Source organism: Montipora capricornis, chromosome 14, assembly GCF_036669925.1.
Source record: "Montipora capricornis isolate CH-2021 chromosome 14, ASM3666992v2, whole genome shotgun sequence".
NCBI lineage: Eukaryota > Metazoa > Cnidaria > Anthozoa > Scleractinia > Acroporidae > Montipora > Montipora capricornis.
Window position 1 is genome coordinate 14097999 of NC_090896.1, and position 15036 is coordinate 14113034.

The 15036-nt window shown below is 40.1% G+C and overlaps 2 protein-coding genes across 3 annotated transcripts in view; one reads left to right on the top strand and one right to left on the bottom strand.

Moving 5' to 3' along the window:
• LOC138032119 (beta-parvin-like) overlaps window positions 1-15036 on the top strand; it is a 212006-nt gene that overhangs the window by 109275 nt on the left and 87695 nt on the right. The window lies entirely within an intron of this gene.
• LOC138032116 (E3 ubiquitin-protein ligase UBR5-like) overlaps window positions 1-15036 on the bottom strand; it is a 90456-nt gene that overhangs the window by 16069 nt on the left and 59351 nt on the right. For both annotated transcript variants that reach the window (XM_068879709.1, XM_068879710.1), the window contains 7 exons: window positions 14748-15014; window positions 13207-13312; window positions 12770-12933; window positions 11681-12062; window positions 9488-9628; window positions 5087-5333; window positions 1151-1419 (listed from right to left, as the gene is read on the bottom strand). In XM_068879709.1, coding sequence (XP_068735810.1) covers window positions 1151-1419; window positions 5087-5333; window positions 9488-9628; window positions 11681-12062; window positions 12770-12933; window positions 13207-13312; window positions 14748-15014 — 1576 coding nt within the window. The remainder of the gene's footprint in view (window positions 1-1150; window positions 1420-5086; window positions 5334-9487; window positions 9629-11680; window positions 12063-12769; window positions 12934-13206; window positions 13313-14747; window positions 15015-15036) is intronic.

Consider the following 15036-nt stretch of genomic DNA (forward strand, 5'->3'; position numbering starts at 1 on the left):
GAGGGAGATGGATGTGCAAAGTAAAAACATATGGTTCAACTGGGTATCAACTGACGGAAAATAAGGGGCTTTACATTGGCGCAATACTTTTAATAACAATAGAACGTTTAAGTAAGGACAACGGCAACATCTATGAAAAAGGCAGTACTAAATATAACTTACCGCTATCTTAAGGTTTTTTGCAATTACTTCATCTTGTTAGAGCTTTAAAATATTGGCGAACTATCATGTAACTACATGGGTAAAAATGCTTTTAAAAGACAAAAAATATGAATTGTATAAAAACGTGTACTTGTGCATGTTCATTGCCGTGACTTCAACATCTTCAGTTCCCACGGCCTACTCCCGTCTGACCTTGTAGGTCAGTCGGTAGAGCAGCGGTGATCTAACACGAAGGTCGTGGGTTCAACTCTCACCCTGGTCAGAGTTTTTCAATGGCAATGTCGACGAAAACAACGCAAAACAGTAATAGCGGAGCTCCGCAGGCCGAGCACCATTGGTAAGAAAACATGGTGACCCATCTGCGCGAGAAAATTTGGTTTTGGTGACCGTACGCCCCTCCATGTATGCCAATGTCACCAGTATCACCTGACCGTAGCGAGGTCATACTCCAGCGGACACTCCAGCTAGTTTACAGCGTACATCTTTGATATTGGACATCCAAGTTATGGTCAATTGACACCTGTCAAAACAAGCCATCTGCTACGTAACCATATCGCGGGCTCAAGTTTAGAGCTCATCGAGGTCAGCTGTTTTTTTTTTTTTCATTTGACCGGTGACCAGACACTGGTTTTTGATTGGATTGCAGGCTCAAGCCCTGTTAACTCCTAAACATTTTTTTGCACGCCTTCTGTGGCCCGACGTGGCTACACGGCGATAGCACGTTAACTTAAAACTCTAAACAGCTGACGCTTTTTGTGTTCAAGGGGAAAACGGTTTGGAAAATATTTTTTCCTTCATTTTTCGCCGGTTTCAATCCAGGTTTGACATACATACATGATCTTTAAGTCCATAACATTCTTTTTACATTAAAAAGTAGTAATGCTACTCCTTGAGTTCTGAGTAATGTTTCCGGCCTATTTTACACGCCTGTCTGAACACTACGTTGCGTTCATTCTCATGCATTATGACAGTTTTATGAAAAACTTACCTCTCTAACAACTACACCAAAGGCTCTCGCTAATGCACTGGCAGAACTACTCATACTGTGAGAGACAGAGGGCAAATCATTGGTTCCAGTACTAGCAGCAGCTGCATTATTGCCACCGCGTCGCAGTGATGTTGAGTCAACATATATAAAGCCTGACCCTGCTGTAGTTTGTGGAGCCGATAAGCTGCCGTTACCGGATGGTCCACGTGACTGTGTGTTGGCTCGGATTGCCCACTGCATGGCATGAGGTGTTGAACTTCGTTCAGCGCCTACAGTAAGTAACAGAAACTGCTGTCATTTGCTGAAAAACTGAACAGCTTTTGCTTGCTTTGAAGGACCAACGCAATTTGTGTACAGGCGCAAAAAGAAATCAGATATATCCAGAAATGCATGATATTAGACGCACAAAGTGTCCCCTTGCTATCCTCCCTAACGTCAACATCAATTGCGTCTGGGAATACAGACAATCAACGTCGCAAAGTTTCCTCTAAACTCCAGTCAACAGCTGCATTTACCCTCACCAAAAAAACAACTCTTACATTTACCTTATTGTTGGAAGTGGGTAACAAATGCACCTAATTACGTGCATTTCTGGACATAAAAAAAGGAAAGGACACGAATGTGGTGGTTTTTTTCGGTGTGAAATACATTATTTTGACAAACTGCTCGCTCAATGAAAGACCCAGTATTCACCCTTAAGATAAAGGTCATTTCACCTTGTTTGTCGTCATTTGTTTCAAAGAGTTTTTTCGCAATGAGTCATTTGAGTCGTATTTCATTCATAATCTTCTTAAAAAGCAGATTTCAATTATTAGCGGAGCTCGGCGCGCGGAGCACCATTGTTAAGAAAATATGGTAACCCAGCTATGGCCATGATGTCATCAACCGTCCATACATACGTACGTCCGTCCGTCCGTCCGTATGTCCACCCCTCCATGTATGCCAACGTGACCAGTATCATACTAGTTTACGGCATACATCTTTGATATTGGACATCCATCTTTTGATTAATTGACACCTGTCAAAACAAGGTATACGCTGACCAGTATCACGTGACCATATCGCAGGCTCAGGCTTAGAGCTCATCGAGGTTAGCTGTTTTTTTTTTAAGTTGACCGCTGACCAGGTACTGATTTTCGATTGGATTGCAGGCTCAACCCAGGTTAACTCACCTGAACATAAGCGAGGCTTCATTTTTCGCGTGCTTTCTGTGGCTCGACGCGGCTACAGGGCCATACTATATATCAACGAAAGTTCTTACACAGTCAACGCTTTTCGTGTTCAGGTGGAAAACGGTTTGGAAGATGTTTTCTTTCTGCATTTTTGGCTGGTTTCAATCCGGTTTGACATATGATATCCGTTGTCCACACTAGTGGCTACGCAATTATTCAAGTCAAGCATCGGCGGGATGTTAACTTAAAGCCGAGTGTTTATTTTTAATTTGCTTAGAGCTGCTTTTTTCTCTGTATTGCAATTTTTGGCATATCTTTAGTAGCTCTGATAAGGTTACATGATGCCTGGAGGACCTACGTCTACAACAGAAACGAAAGGACTGAGCGAAAGAGAACGACAACGACAAAACAGAATACCAGTAATAGCACACAAATTCTTTCCTTGGACACTATAACGTTTGTTATTTTTACGGATGCGTTATTTAAAATGGATGCGTATTTTTAAAATGTCGTTTAATCGCTTAATCCTTTGTTCAGGAATGAAAATCGAATTTTTATGGTCAACTGGAATTAAATTATCTGTACTCTTTTGGACATAAAGAAAAAGTTGATTTGTTTGTTTGTTTTCCTCTAAAATGCGAGCGAACAAGTGCTTATTTAATCCGTTTGCCCAACTGGCTTTCGTTGTGCCTCGACAGTGACAAGAAAATTTGCCCTTATGTTATAAACACGTACTCGCAATGAGTTCTCGGAAAATAAGGGAAATCTCACTAGCTTGTGTTTTCAAAAGTTTATTTAAAGCACGTAAACGTTATTTAAGTGTTGGAGCGGATCTTGTTTGAGGTTCGTCCTTCCTTGGTTGCATTGGCGTATTTTGTCCATTCTTGTTCCAAGCCAACCTGGCGTGTTTCAATGAAATACATCAAAATGTGAATGATCTTGTTTTCCGAGATAAAGTGGATAAAGTGCATCAGTAAAACTCTTCTTTGACCTTGAACTGACAAAGTTGTTTTTACGGCTTCCAATTTTAGCATGATTCCTATTCGCTGGCTATTGACAGTTGACTCTGAAATGGCTTTTTTTCCATTTCCATTTGCTCGCTGAGGGTGTGCTTGTTTTTTTTTAAAACTCATTCGGTTCCAGAAAAAATTATTGCCAAACTGGTGAATTGCAAAGTCAAGTTCACTGGAAAAACCGTTATCGCACTCATCGCTTCCTGATTCATGCGATATCGGTTTTTACGGTAACATTTACCGTGGAATTCTATAGAAGAAAGCAAAGAAAATGATTTAATTATTAAAGCAGCAACCGGAAACCTCAAAACGCGGACAATTTGAAACCCTACAGGCAGTAAGAATAAATAACCAGGGAGCTCCGCTTTTAGGCTTGGCTAAATCTATATATTAATGGAATCAGTAAATCCTACTTGAACTTCAACTTAACAGTCGACTGTCCAAGAAAAGCATTGTTAAGTTAACTCCCATTTAGCTTCATCCTGGGATGTACCTCGTATAACACAGTAAAGGCGTCACAAACAGTATTAAGCAAATTTGGTTCTAACATCCAATCAAGAGAAAATGAGGGGGACAGAGAGGGAGACTCAAGGCGTTGGCCGGGATATGTTATGTCCACGAAAGTTATTTTTAGACGAGTGGAAGTCTTTGTTCTAGCGGAAGTCTGTCTTCTGAGACGTCCGCATGCAGTCTTGCCTCGCTCTCAGGTTCTTAGTGAAAAGAGAAAATGATGGCGCACGTGGAAGGCTGATGAATATATATTTTCTTTCAAACATCGGACCGAGGTTGGCCTGCATGCGGACGTCTCGGAAGACTTCCGCTCGTCTAAAAATAACTTTCGTGGACATGACATATCCCAAGGGCTGGACCGGGAGCCTCCTTCTCTGTCCCCTCATTTTCTCTTGATCCAATTTATTGCCTGACTTCAAGCCGAAGGGGACTAGGCATGTGTCTATAAATTATGGGATTAGCAACTATTGATCCACATAGTCAGAAAGAACATACTGAGATTTACCAAATCCTTAAGTTTGGTGTTAATTGGGTTAATTTTGACTGAGATACAGCCATTTAAAAACGTCAAAATTTATATAGAAATGTATGGCCATCTGGACGCTGCATCCGGATGCCACACATTTCTTTGTAAATTTTGACATTGTTAGTATCTCGCTTGATATTGGGTCTATTAACACCAAAGCTGGGGATTTTGTTAAGCTTGGTGTGCACTTCAGACTATGCGGATCAATAGTTGCTAATCCCATAATCTGCAGACTCGTACCTTGTCCCCATCGGCTTAAAGGGAACCTCAACTAAAACAACAAAATAACTTTAAACCACAGAACATAATGTTTACAATTGGAATTGCTCAATCTTTTTCCAATGAAAGCGTTTGTATTCGAGAAAAATAAATTCCAAAAACGCTTATTTTGGCTTTCAAATTTCCCGGGCGCCGCCATCTTGAATAATTGTGACGTAACTTGGTTGCCCTATTGTTCTGATACAAAGAGCGATTGTTCTGGAAAAATAGGGCAACTAAGTTACGTCACAATTATTCAAGATGGCGGCGCCCGGGAAATTTGAAAGCCAAAATAAGCGTTTTTGGAATTTATTTTTCTCGAATACAAACGCTTTCATTGGAAAAAGATTGAGCAATTCCAATTGTAAACATTATGTTCTGTGGTTTAAAGTTATTTTGTTGTTTTAGTGGAGGTTCCCTTTAAGATCAGGCAATGACGTAATAATTATGTGCATACCTGCTATTGGTGGTCTGTTATCCAGACTGTCCGCCTGTTGAACAGTATCATGATCAACATGTTCTACCACTTCTTCCTCTTCTTCCTCATCATCATCTTCCTCCTCCTCTTCCTCCCCTGTTGAAGATTCCTCCTCTGAATACAACTCTACATGTTCACCAGTCACGTTGCCACTTCCATCATAGCCAATCAATGAGCCAGGAACACGATTGCGTCGGACACTTTCAACAACTGGGACCTCACCAACCTGACGATTTTCAGCAAGTAATTAAAATTGGTAGAATTATTTTGATAACAGTCAAATAACAGCCACCCCCCCCCCCCCCCCAAACCAGGTGCACACACTATAACGCAGACAAACAAATACAAGGTTAATTTGAAAAAGACCATGGTATGGGCTACCAAATACCCAATTACAACCAGTTGTAAGAAACTCTAGCCTACAATGTGGAGCACAGTGATGATACATGTAGGAAGGATGGACTCTGGCAGCAGGGAGGCTATCGAAAAACTGTGTTGCACTGTGCTGCAAGGAAACAGAAACTAGTGGCACAACCAACTGGTTCTGATTAGTTTTTATTCACTGAAAAGGTGTGTATGAGAGAGCCTTGATTCCAGTTCACACTAAATGCATTAAGATATGTACCACCCGTCGAGGTAGAGATTCTCCCCGGAATACAGCCCTAGAGACCTTGGTTAGTAAAATGTTTGTTGTATGCCCAAACACGACAAATTAAATATGTACCACCCGTCGAGGTAGAGATTCTCCCCGGAATACAGCCCTAGAGACCTTGGTTAGTAAAATGTTTGTTGTATGCCCAAACACGACAAATTAAAAGGATTCCACCCATACCCGGTGCCACTTAATTTATGACAGGCGGTGAAACATTTGGACAATTACGAGAATGACACGATCTTTTCAAGGTATGCTTTCCACTGTTCCAGACAATTTCAATGACTCATGCGCTTAAGTAATTGTAATTTTTTCGCATTTCTGCGCTTGCGAAAACGTCTAAATTTCAACTTCCTCTTTGCTTTTAGCTTCCTCGACTTGACTCATATTTGCCAACATTTTTTACTTGATTATTGTAGAATGCAATTCAAAATTTTCCCTGGCTTAGCCATCATGGTATATGAACTATTATATTCCACCCTTTAATTTCCGGGCGATTTTATTGGCTAATTAACGTCACGTGGGGCAAACTCACAGAGCAGTCATTACGCAATAACCCCCTTTTGCATGGATATTTGCCCTGCGAAATGCTGTAGCGATCATTTCTGCTGGAAAGAAACAAAGCCAGCGGAAAAAAGGCAGCAGAATAGGTGCCATTTTAAATGCAAGACAAACAAACTAGTTTTCTGGAGTCTAATAATCTGTAACAAAGCACTTATTATCTGGTCCCTCGGGAAACTAGATAGTTTCGTTTTCCCTCGAGGCCTGATGTTTCTCTGGACGAACAACAGGACCCTCAGGAAAACAAAACTACCTGTTTCCCTCAGGGCCATAAACTACAGTGTATATTGTTCACCTCAGTGTCAGTGAAAGTGCTGGATATTTACCTCCACTTCGGTGAATACACAAATGTAATTGTATATGGCAAAGATGTGTGATCTACACCATGGCCACTATCAATTTCACCTCATTAAACTCTTGAATTTGGAACTGTTTCCAGTATTTTGGGAAATTAAAAAAGGGCTTTTCATCCATTAACTGCCAAGATCTCTCGCTTTGACTAGACCCAATGGTATTGTTTTTCTGTATGCTGGTCATTGCTACCCTAGGTTATCTAATACCTCATTGGTTTATGATCAGTCCGCATTGTGTATTTTACGCCTAGTCCGCAAAATATGTGATAGAGTCGCTATGAAAATGATCGCTATTCATAGCTTATAAAATAATTAAAACTGACGCTTTCGTTTCAACCTGACAGCAGTAACCATATAAACAGGTGGCTTGCCCTTTTTGCTTGAACTCACATGAACTGACAGAGGCTGCATGCATAGCGCATTTCAATAGCTACAAAAATCATAATAAACGAAAAAGTAAGGTAGCGATTGATAAACTCGCATCTATACTGCCCAAGGCAAGAAAAAAAGTGTCATGGAAGAACAAGAGATATACGTTTCATCGCAAAATAACATTATTCACAGAAATTCACATAGCAATCAAAGCTGCAGGTCGTGTACCAGTATTATAAGCATTGGCATTTAATTTCAGATTCGCCAAAAATCAAAGAGACTTGTTTGATTTTAGTTCTTGTCTGTTAGCTGAAGATTTTTGAAAGAGAGAGACAAGTTAGAATAAAAGAAAGCAGCAGCCTGGCGTTTGCGTTTGCCGTTCCACATAAAATTGCTGCTAAATCTCTCGAATGTCAGCCGTTTCTTCATACCAGACATGCCAATACTGAAAAAAGTAGCGTGGAATGAAACAAATACCCTGAAAGAGATGGAAAATTTCAACACGGGGAAAAACACCGGGCAAAATGCGAAATCTTTTACTCCATGTTCAGGTTCCTCAATGCGAACCTGACATTAAAAGAACACACCTTTTTGTATCAACATCCAAGCATGATCCCATTTATGCGGAAATATATAACTGAAGACAACTTATTCGCTCGTACGTGTTCTACTTAATTTTTTCAATGTAGATGGCCCAATGGCGCGCGTCAGAGCGGTTGGTCGTCAACTCTTAATGTTCCTGAACATGTCGGACAATGAACATTTAGTCTTCTATCCGGCTTCCTGGCATTTTTATCTTATAAGTTACATCTTCGTTATGGGTACAATAAAGTGTTATTGTTGTTGCTATAGTCGCACATCTTTTAAAAGATGACCACCATTCCGAGGACAGGACTTTTAAGTCTGCACTACAGGATCCCTTATCCATTATGATGCAGAATGTCAACAAATCTCTCAGAGTTATGTGGAAGTCGTTAATGACTATGCATCAGTCGATCAAGCGGCTTCATTCCACGGATGGTTAACCTGAACATAAGCGGCGAAAACATAATTCAAAAGATGAAATGAGTGCCTCAGATGTTTCAAACCAAATGCAATGGCGACCAATCTGACGTGAAGTTACAGGCCCTTTTGTAGCTCGGAAAAAGTTCATTACACTTCAAATGATAAATCATGTACTCGACTAGTGCAAAGCAACAGCAGCAGTGACCCATTGTTGTCAGAAATTGCTCAAGACTTTCTAAATGAGGATGATTCAGGTTCGACTGTTGAAAAACAACTAGCAGGGTCTAAGAAGATGTCCGACTCGAAACTAAAGGAAAATACGGTGAGATATTTATGTCCAGTGAACTGTGAGATTCTCACAGCCCTGCGTGTTAATCCTTCCATTCTTGTCACCAAAGCCTCAGATCGACCCAAGGCTCTGGGAAACTATGTAGGAGAACATGTGCCATAGGGGTCTTATAGCCAAAAATTGGCTATTTGAACACGCGGCACCTGTTCACTCCTCATGCTAACATGAATGCACCAATTAGAGACGCTTTTGACTGTTCTTCGCAAAAACCAATGAGAAGACACTTTTTTTCAGGGTTCCACAGAGCTCTTCTCGCCATTCAGTGAAACAGAAGGACCTCAGGTCCAGCACAGTCAAGAAAACACTGAGCACTGCCACTGCTGCCGTTGCGATTCTGCTACAAATGAAGAATTCAAAGCAAATGAAGTCAGCCTCTGACATTCAGCAGGTTATTAAGCTGAACACGGAGCTTCAAGGGCGGCCAACTGGCAGACTTCCATGCTAAAGGGAGGAACATAACTTGACTCAGAGGTTCGAAATTGTGTTAAAGGCCAGTAAATTTCTACTATTCCCATTTAATAGTGAAAGTTGTAAGAGCAAAACGTTTAATACTAGTGACTCACTGGTAACTGAGGCTAAAATTGTTAGCCAAAGGTGTCATCGTGCCTACACAGCATGAATGTGGGGAATATATTTGGCCACTTTTTGTGGCAAATAAGAAAGATGGATCTCGCCGAATAATCTTGACCTTGATAAGCCTCAACCATCATGTAGAATTTAAGATGGACTCAGTCTGGACAGCAAATTAGGCGTAGGACCCTGAATTGCTTCATGGCATCCATTGATTTACAGGATGCATATTATTCAGTACCCATTGCTGAACTAGCATCAACAGTATTCAAAACTTGTGTGGAACAACAGCTTGTTCAAGTTCACAAGTTTTTCCAACGGGCTGGCTTTTTATCCGATGAAGCCAGTATTTGCAACCCTGCTAAAGCTTGGTCACTTGTCGTCACGTTTTATATATCACTTGTGGTTAATGAGTCCACTCTGGGATGACTGTGCAAAAAGTATTACTGATACAGTGAAACTACTAAATACTCTGGGCAACATAGTCGAATACTGTAAGTGTACAAGACACCAGTTACCTGACTTTCTTCACTGTCACTCTCACTCTCAGCCAGCAGGTCCAGATCCATATCAGATTCATTGCCTGCTGCACCACTTTCTACTTCTTCATCGCCTGCTTCCTCGTGACTCTCAGATTCCATCTCTGCGTTTTCAACAACCTGACAATAAAATTACAATTGTTCTTTAATATGATATGTTAAACAACTCCAATAAAGAAACCATCTCATCTGTGTGTGCCCTGTGTGTGCCCAACCATCTGTGTGTGCCCAAGGCGCACACACAGCATACATACATAAATAAGAAGATATAACGAAGAGACAAAATTCTCTGTTACTCCGAGTTTCGTGCTCACGCACTCATCAGACAGTATTTAATGGAGAATAAACCTATCAAGTTATATATATACACGCGGCGTCTATTGATTATAAAAAGCAGGGCAGTGCGGTTCTAATTACAATTAGGTGTGAGAAAAAAACTAATAGGGTATTGTTTTTGAGTCAATTGTTCCGAAGGTAAAACTTGTTTTCGTGGCGGCACTTGGAAATCAGTTCTGATCTTTTGTTTTGTTTAGGATTCTGCCGGGGTTTGCAGTAATGATCATCAGTTTCTCTGTTAAGCATAGGTCGCATCGTTTAGAAATGTTGCTGTAGGGTCTTGCACGGCTGATTATAGTCCATTTAATGTTGAAGTCTTGATTATTGTCACGTAGTTTCCAGATGTATTTGGAAAGTTCGGACAGTGTATCAGGTAAAGATTTGCTATGAGCCCTATAAAAAAGTCTAAAAACATCTAACTTATAATAAACAGTTATATCCTTTGGTAACTTATAGATTATATGTGCTGCTCTACCGTGAAGTCTCTACTAAATTGAAAAGATCCAAATTACAACACGAACCCCACAAAACTGCACCATACAGTGCCTATATCAAGTAAAAATATCTTTGGCTTACTTTCAAGACCTTTAAAATGATGACGAATGGTGTTTTCTGTTTCTGAATATCGTCTTTCGTTCCAAAGACATTCAGGTTTTTGTTAAAAAAATGATGTCAAAAAAACTGTACACACGACTGCAATAAAGACCAATTGAGAATATCTCCGAAAATATTGGATAGGTGTTAGTCAAACTTGACGTCAACGTCAATTAAGGCATAAAAATGACAACCTCTATGCTTTTGCCCTGGCAACCATTTTTGTCGCTGGGTCTATTTAACGCGTGATTGATGTTATCGTTTATTGTTGTTATAAGGCATGTTCACTCTCGGTAAGCTTATACTGAGATGTAAAGCATTATGGGCAGCAAATGCGTTTCAGGTCGGATCATTTGCATGTACTTAGTCCTTGGTAGAGAGGGACTGGAAACGAGAGTGTTGCCATGGCAACATCTTAATAGGTGTCATATTGAGTGCGCCCTATCTGATGTACATTACTGGTGCCAAGTTTGAACAACACCCATAAGATATTCTTAATTTTGGGATGTATTACAGGCATGTGTACAGTTTGTGACGTCAACAGTGTTTTAACAAAAACTCACGAGAAAAGATATTCCAAATAGCAAACACCATTCTTCATAAATTTTAAAGGTCTTTAAAATAAGCAACAGATATCTTTTACTTCATAGGCACTTTAACAGCTGGAAGAAAAAGTGAAAAAGGAGATGAGCAAATCCACTTTTTTTGAGAAGCTTTTCTTTCTCTCAAGCACGTTGGTTTTTGGTTCACTATCAGACCAAACAGTTTCGTCTTGGCAACCAAACTTAACACTGAATTTCCTACCTACAAAGGGGCGATAGGGCCTGCTTAGACGCCAGTTGTAAAACTCTTGTAAAGCCTTATTTAGCTGCACAATCACCAGATCAGCCGTTTCTTTGACACAGAATATAGTGGTGTCATCTGCGTACATGTAAAGGGATCCAGTAGGTACAGAGGAGGGTGCTAACACTGATCCTTGCAGGATCCCCAAGGATACAGGTAACAGATCCCACTTTACACCATTTATCACAGCGAACTGTTGTCTGCCACTGAGGTAATTGTGTATTAGGTCAAGGAGGGAACCATCAACTCCACTCTCACAATTTTTCTCAACAAAATATCATGTGACATGCAAATAGAATAGACCACACAGTTCAAAGAAATCATATCGAATCGTCCTACTTAAATGTAAGAGAGCTAGAGGGAGACACACAAGCCATGCAATACAAAGCCCGCGGTTACCTCCACTTCTTCTCCTTCATTAACTGTTCCCTCGACTTGCGCACTATTCTGGCCCTGTGCTCGAGAAATGGTCACAACTTGTCTCCTTTTGTGTCTTTGATTTCGAGCTCTTTGTACATTGGGTCTCTCTTGGGGTGGTAATTCTTCAACTGAAGATGGCGTTGGTGATCTCATAGACAAAGGCTCTACTGTGAACAAATCTTCACTGGACTGTGTGGCTTCAAGTGTAGAAGACAAAAGACTGAAAGGTTGAGCTGGAAGGCAAATGCCCAGTCTTACTGGAGCAAGTAATGCGTCGGCCACTTGAACAAGCTCAGGAATAACCAACGTTGATAAGGACTGAAACACGCGACGACATTTCATCAAGGGCTGAACAACACCTCTGTTACGAAAAGAAAGCCAACCAAAATACAGTATTACAAAGCTTCTAATGATGTTTACAAGATACAAGATACAAGATGGAGACAGATTAAATTATATTGTAAATTAATCTTGTGTTGAGTGCATGAAACCATCCTGCTTTTGTGGAGTACCGAATGGAACCTAAATTAGGTGGCATTAAGAAAAGTTAGTTCCAAAAAATAAAAAGCTGCCATTTTAAAAAGGTCTCGCCATAGGTTCGCGGACAGATTTTTAAAACATTCTTATTTTGTCAGTATTTATCCTATGACGATGAAATTAACACCATTTCAACGATCCTTTAATGCAGTTTTGAACCCAAAAAGTAGTCTTTTGTATGAACGTTGTTTTGTCTCTGTTAGGTTCTCAAAGCCAAAGCAGGTATCCTAAAGGCTATTCTAGAGTTTTAAGCTACACCTAACGGGGGATTTTTAAATCTGAAAGTTTTCTTAAGCAATAGATTTTGAGATAGCATTTTTCACTTGTTTTGATTGTAATCCATACTTCGTCTAAATTCCCGGTCAAAAACACTGTGTTTCCAAATTTTGATGGAAGATAACAATTGCAGGACTGACGGTTACGCAACAGCAGACACCAACACGCTGACCTTAGCAACATGTATATTGAGCCAAGTAAAGGGTAGACTTCTTTCAGATAAACAAACAAGAAACTCTTCAAAGAAACACTTACACTTTGCGTTTGCCATTTGGAGGAGTCATTTGAGATGACAACACGACAAAAACTCTGGCTACTGATCTGATGAAGCGCAGAGCCAGATTCCTCTCTTCAGATTGGTAAGGGTCAGCAGAATTTTCTATAGCGGTCACAAGTGTTAGCAGAAGAGGATCCAGAATCTATGAAAAGAGGTGTAAACAACAAACTGAAGTGAATGTGCTACACTGTGACTGCAGACTGAAATAATCTCAGACTCAAGTGTTGTATTTAAGGAACTTGTTCTCAAGTGTGAAAAGAACTGTATTTTTTTCATCAAACTTTAAAACTTCAGAAAAGTGGAAGAAAAAAATTCCATCCGCAGAATCAATGAAGACAAGGCACGGCCTGGTTTTTGCCTCGGCGAAACATTATTTGCAAAATATTATCAAATGCCTCAAATTCAATATTATTACCTCAGGGGCACACTTGGCTAACAGACAATGTGTGAATGCATCTAGTCTCACAGTTCCTGGTTGACTGGACAAGCAACTCCCCTGTTCTGGCCCATTTCCTACCATGCTGTTTTTTATCAAAAAAAGAATGTGATTACTTGAGCATAAACAACCTCAAAACACATACACTATAAAAAAATTAACTTTCTAGTGGAACCAAGCATCCTTCCAAAGCAGTCTTTTGGCGCAGCAGTGAGAGCACTTGCCTCCCACCAAAGTGGCCATGGGTTGAGTTTGTTTGTTCTCAACTCTGCTCCGAGAGGTTTTCTTGAGGGTACTCCCCTCTGCTCAAAAAGAAACCACCATTTGATGAGTTGATTCGGTTTCTGTATAGCGGTGTCCCAATTAGTGCCCCAACGCTAAATACACTTGACACTTACTAAGGTTCATTATAAACATTGTTTTAAGTACTAATTTTGTCTATTTCTTGCAAAATAAAAAGACAGGAAATGCAAAAAAACAACCTTCCAGTGCCACAACTCGAGTGGCTTTTTACAGATCAACACCCATCAGAAACCACAGCTTCTAATTCCCGAGAAGCTTTTTTTTTAGTTTGTTTAATTGTATGGTCTGTTTTGCGACTTCTAAATTTAAGACAACAGTTTTACCCTTGGTAATAAAACGTTTCAAAAAGTGTTCTTAAATAATGCGGTCTTTCTCGAAAATCCCATTGAAATTTAAATCATTTGCTGTTTAAATGAAGCATGTAGGACAAATGAGGAAAATGGCTCTTTTTCCATAATTTCTGTCTTGTAACTATGACTATGAGTGGTGATGGGGTACTGTTGGATTTTATCTTTTAGGGCAACATTTCTTCGAGTAGATATCACTACTTCCTAGTTTCATTTCTCCTTCACCTTTAGCTTTGAAGAGAAACTTTCCCTTTTTTAGTTTGAATTCTTGTCCTGGCTAAAACAATCTGTTTTTACTTTGTCAATTTGGACGTGAGCGCCGCAAGACCGTGAAGTCATTGTGGCTTGGTCAGATAACGAAAGCCCACAAGGCAGCCCACAAGGCAATGATGCATTCCCCAAGAGATCAGGTAATAATACATAATCAGTAAGAAGAAGAAAACAAATAAGTCTTAACTTGAAATCTACTGATGTATCAATAACATTTTTCATAATCATCACAGGAAAAACGTGCAAAATCCGAAATCTCTAACTCATTCTTCAGGTTTTCCCAATGCAAACCTGACCAATGGCAGTGGAACAACAAACTAAAACAGTAAGGATTCAAATGCACCAATCCCATCTACTGAAATACAAACAACCACAGCAGAGCATCCTGCTTAAAATTAAGGTGACATGTAACTGGTCGATCACCTGATTAAAACTGACAATATGCATTTGAAGCCTCGCTACCTCCATCACAAGAAAAACGAGATTACTTCATTATTACGTACTTTCCGAAAAGGATAATAATCTTTTTTTTAAGCATTTTTTATATAAGCCATTAACACAGTAAGGTTTATTTCCATCATTCAGGTTAATTTGGCCTACCTTAAATCTGCAAGTGGTCGATATCCATCTCTCATCATTGCACTAACAGCTCTCCAGTCTTGCAAGATAAACTCAAGAGCCCTACGTGCAAACTTAGGAGGATCCAGATCATGATCAGGGAGGGGTGGGCTAGATGCACTGACACCAAGTGATTTACTCTTTGTTTTAGGGCGAGACTCTGAGGCACTGCGATGCGGTCGGAATTGGCGTTGTTCGACAGTCTGACGAGCCACTGTCTGAGCCAAGAATAACAATAAATGCTCCCCTCTATTGAGAGAAAAAAAAAACA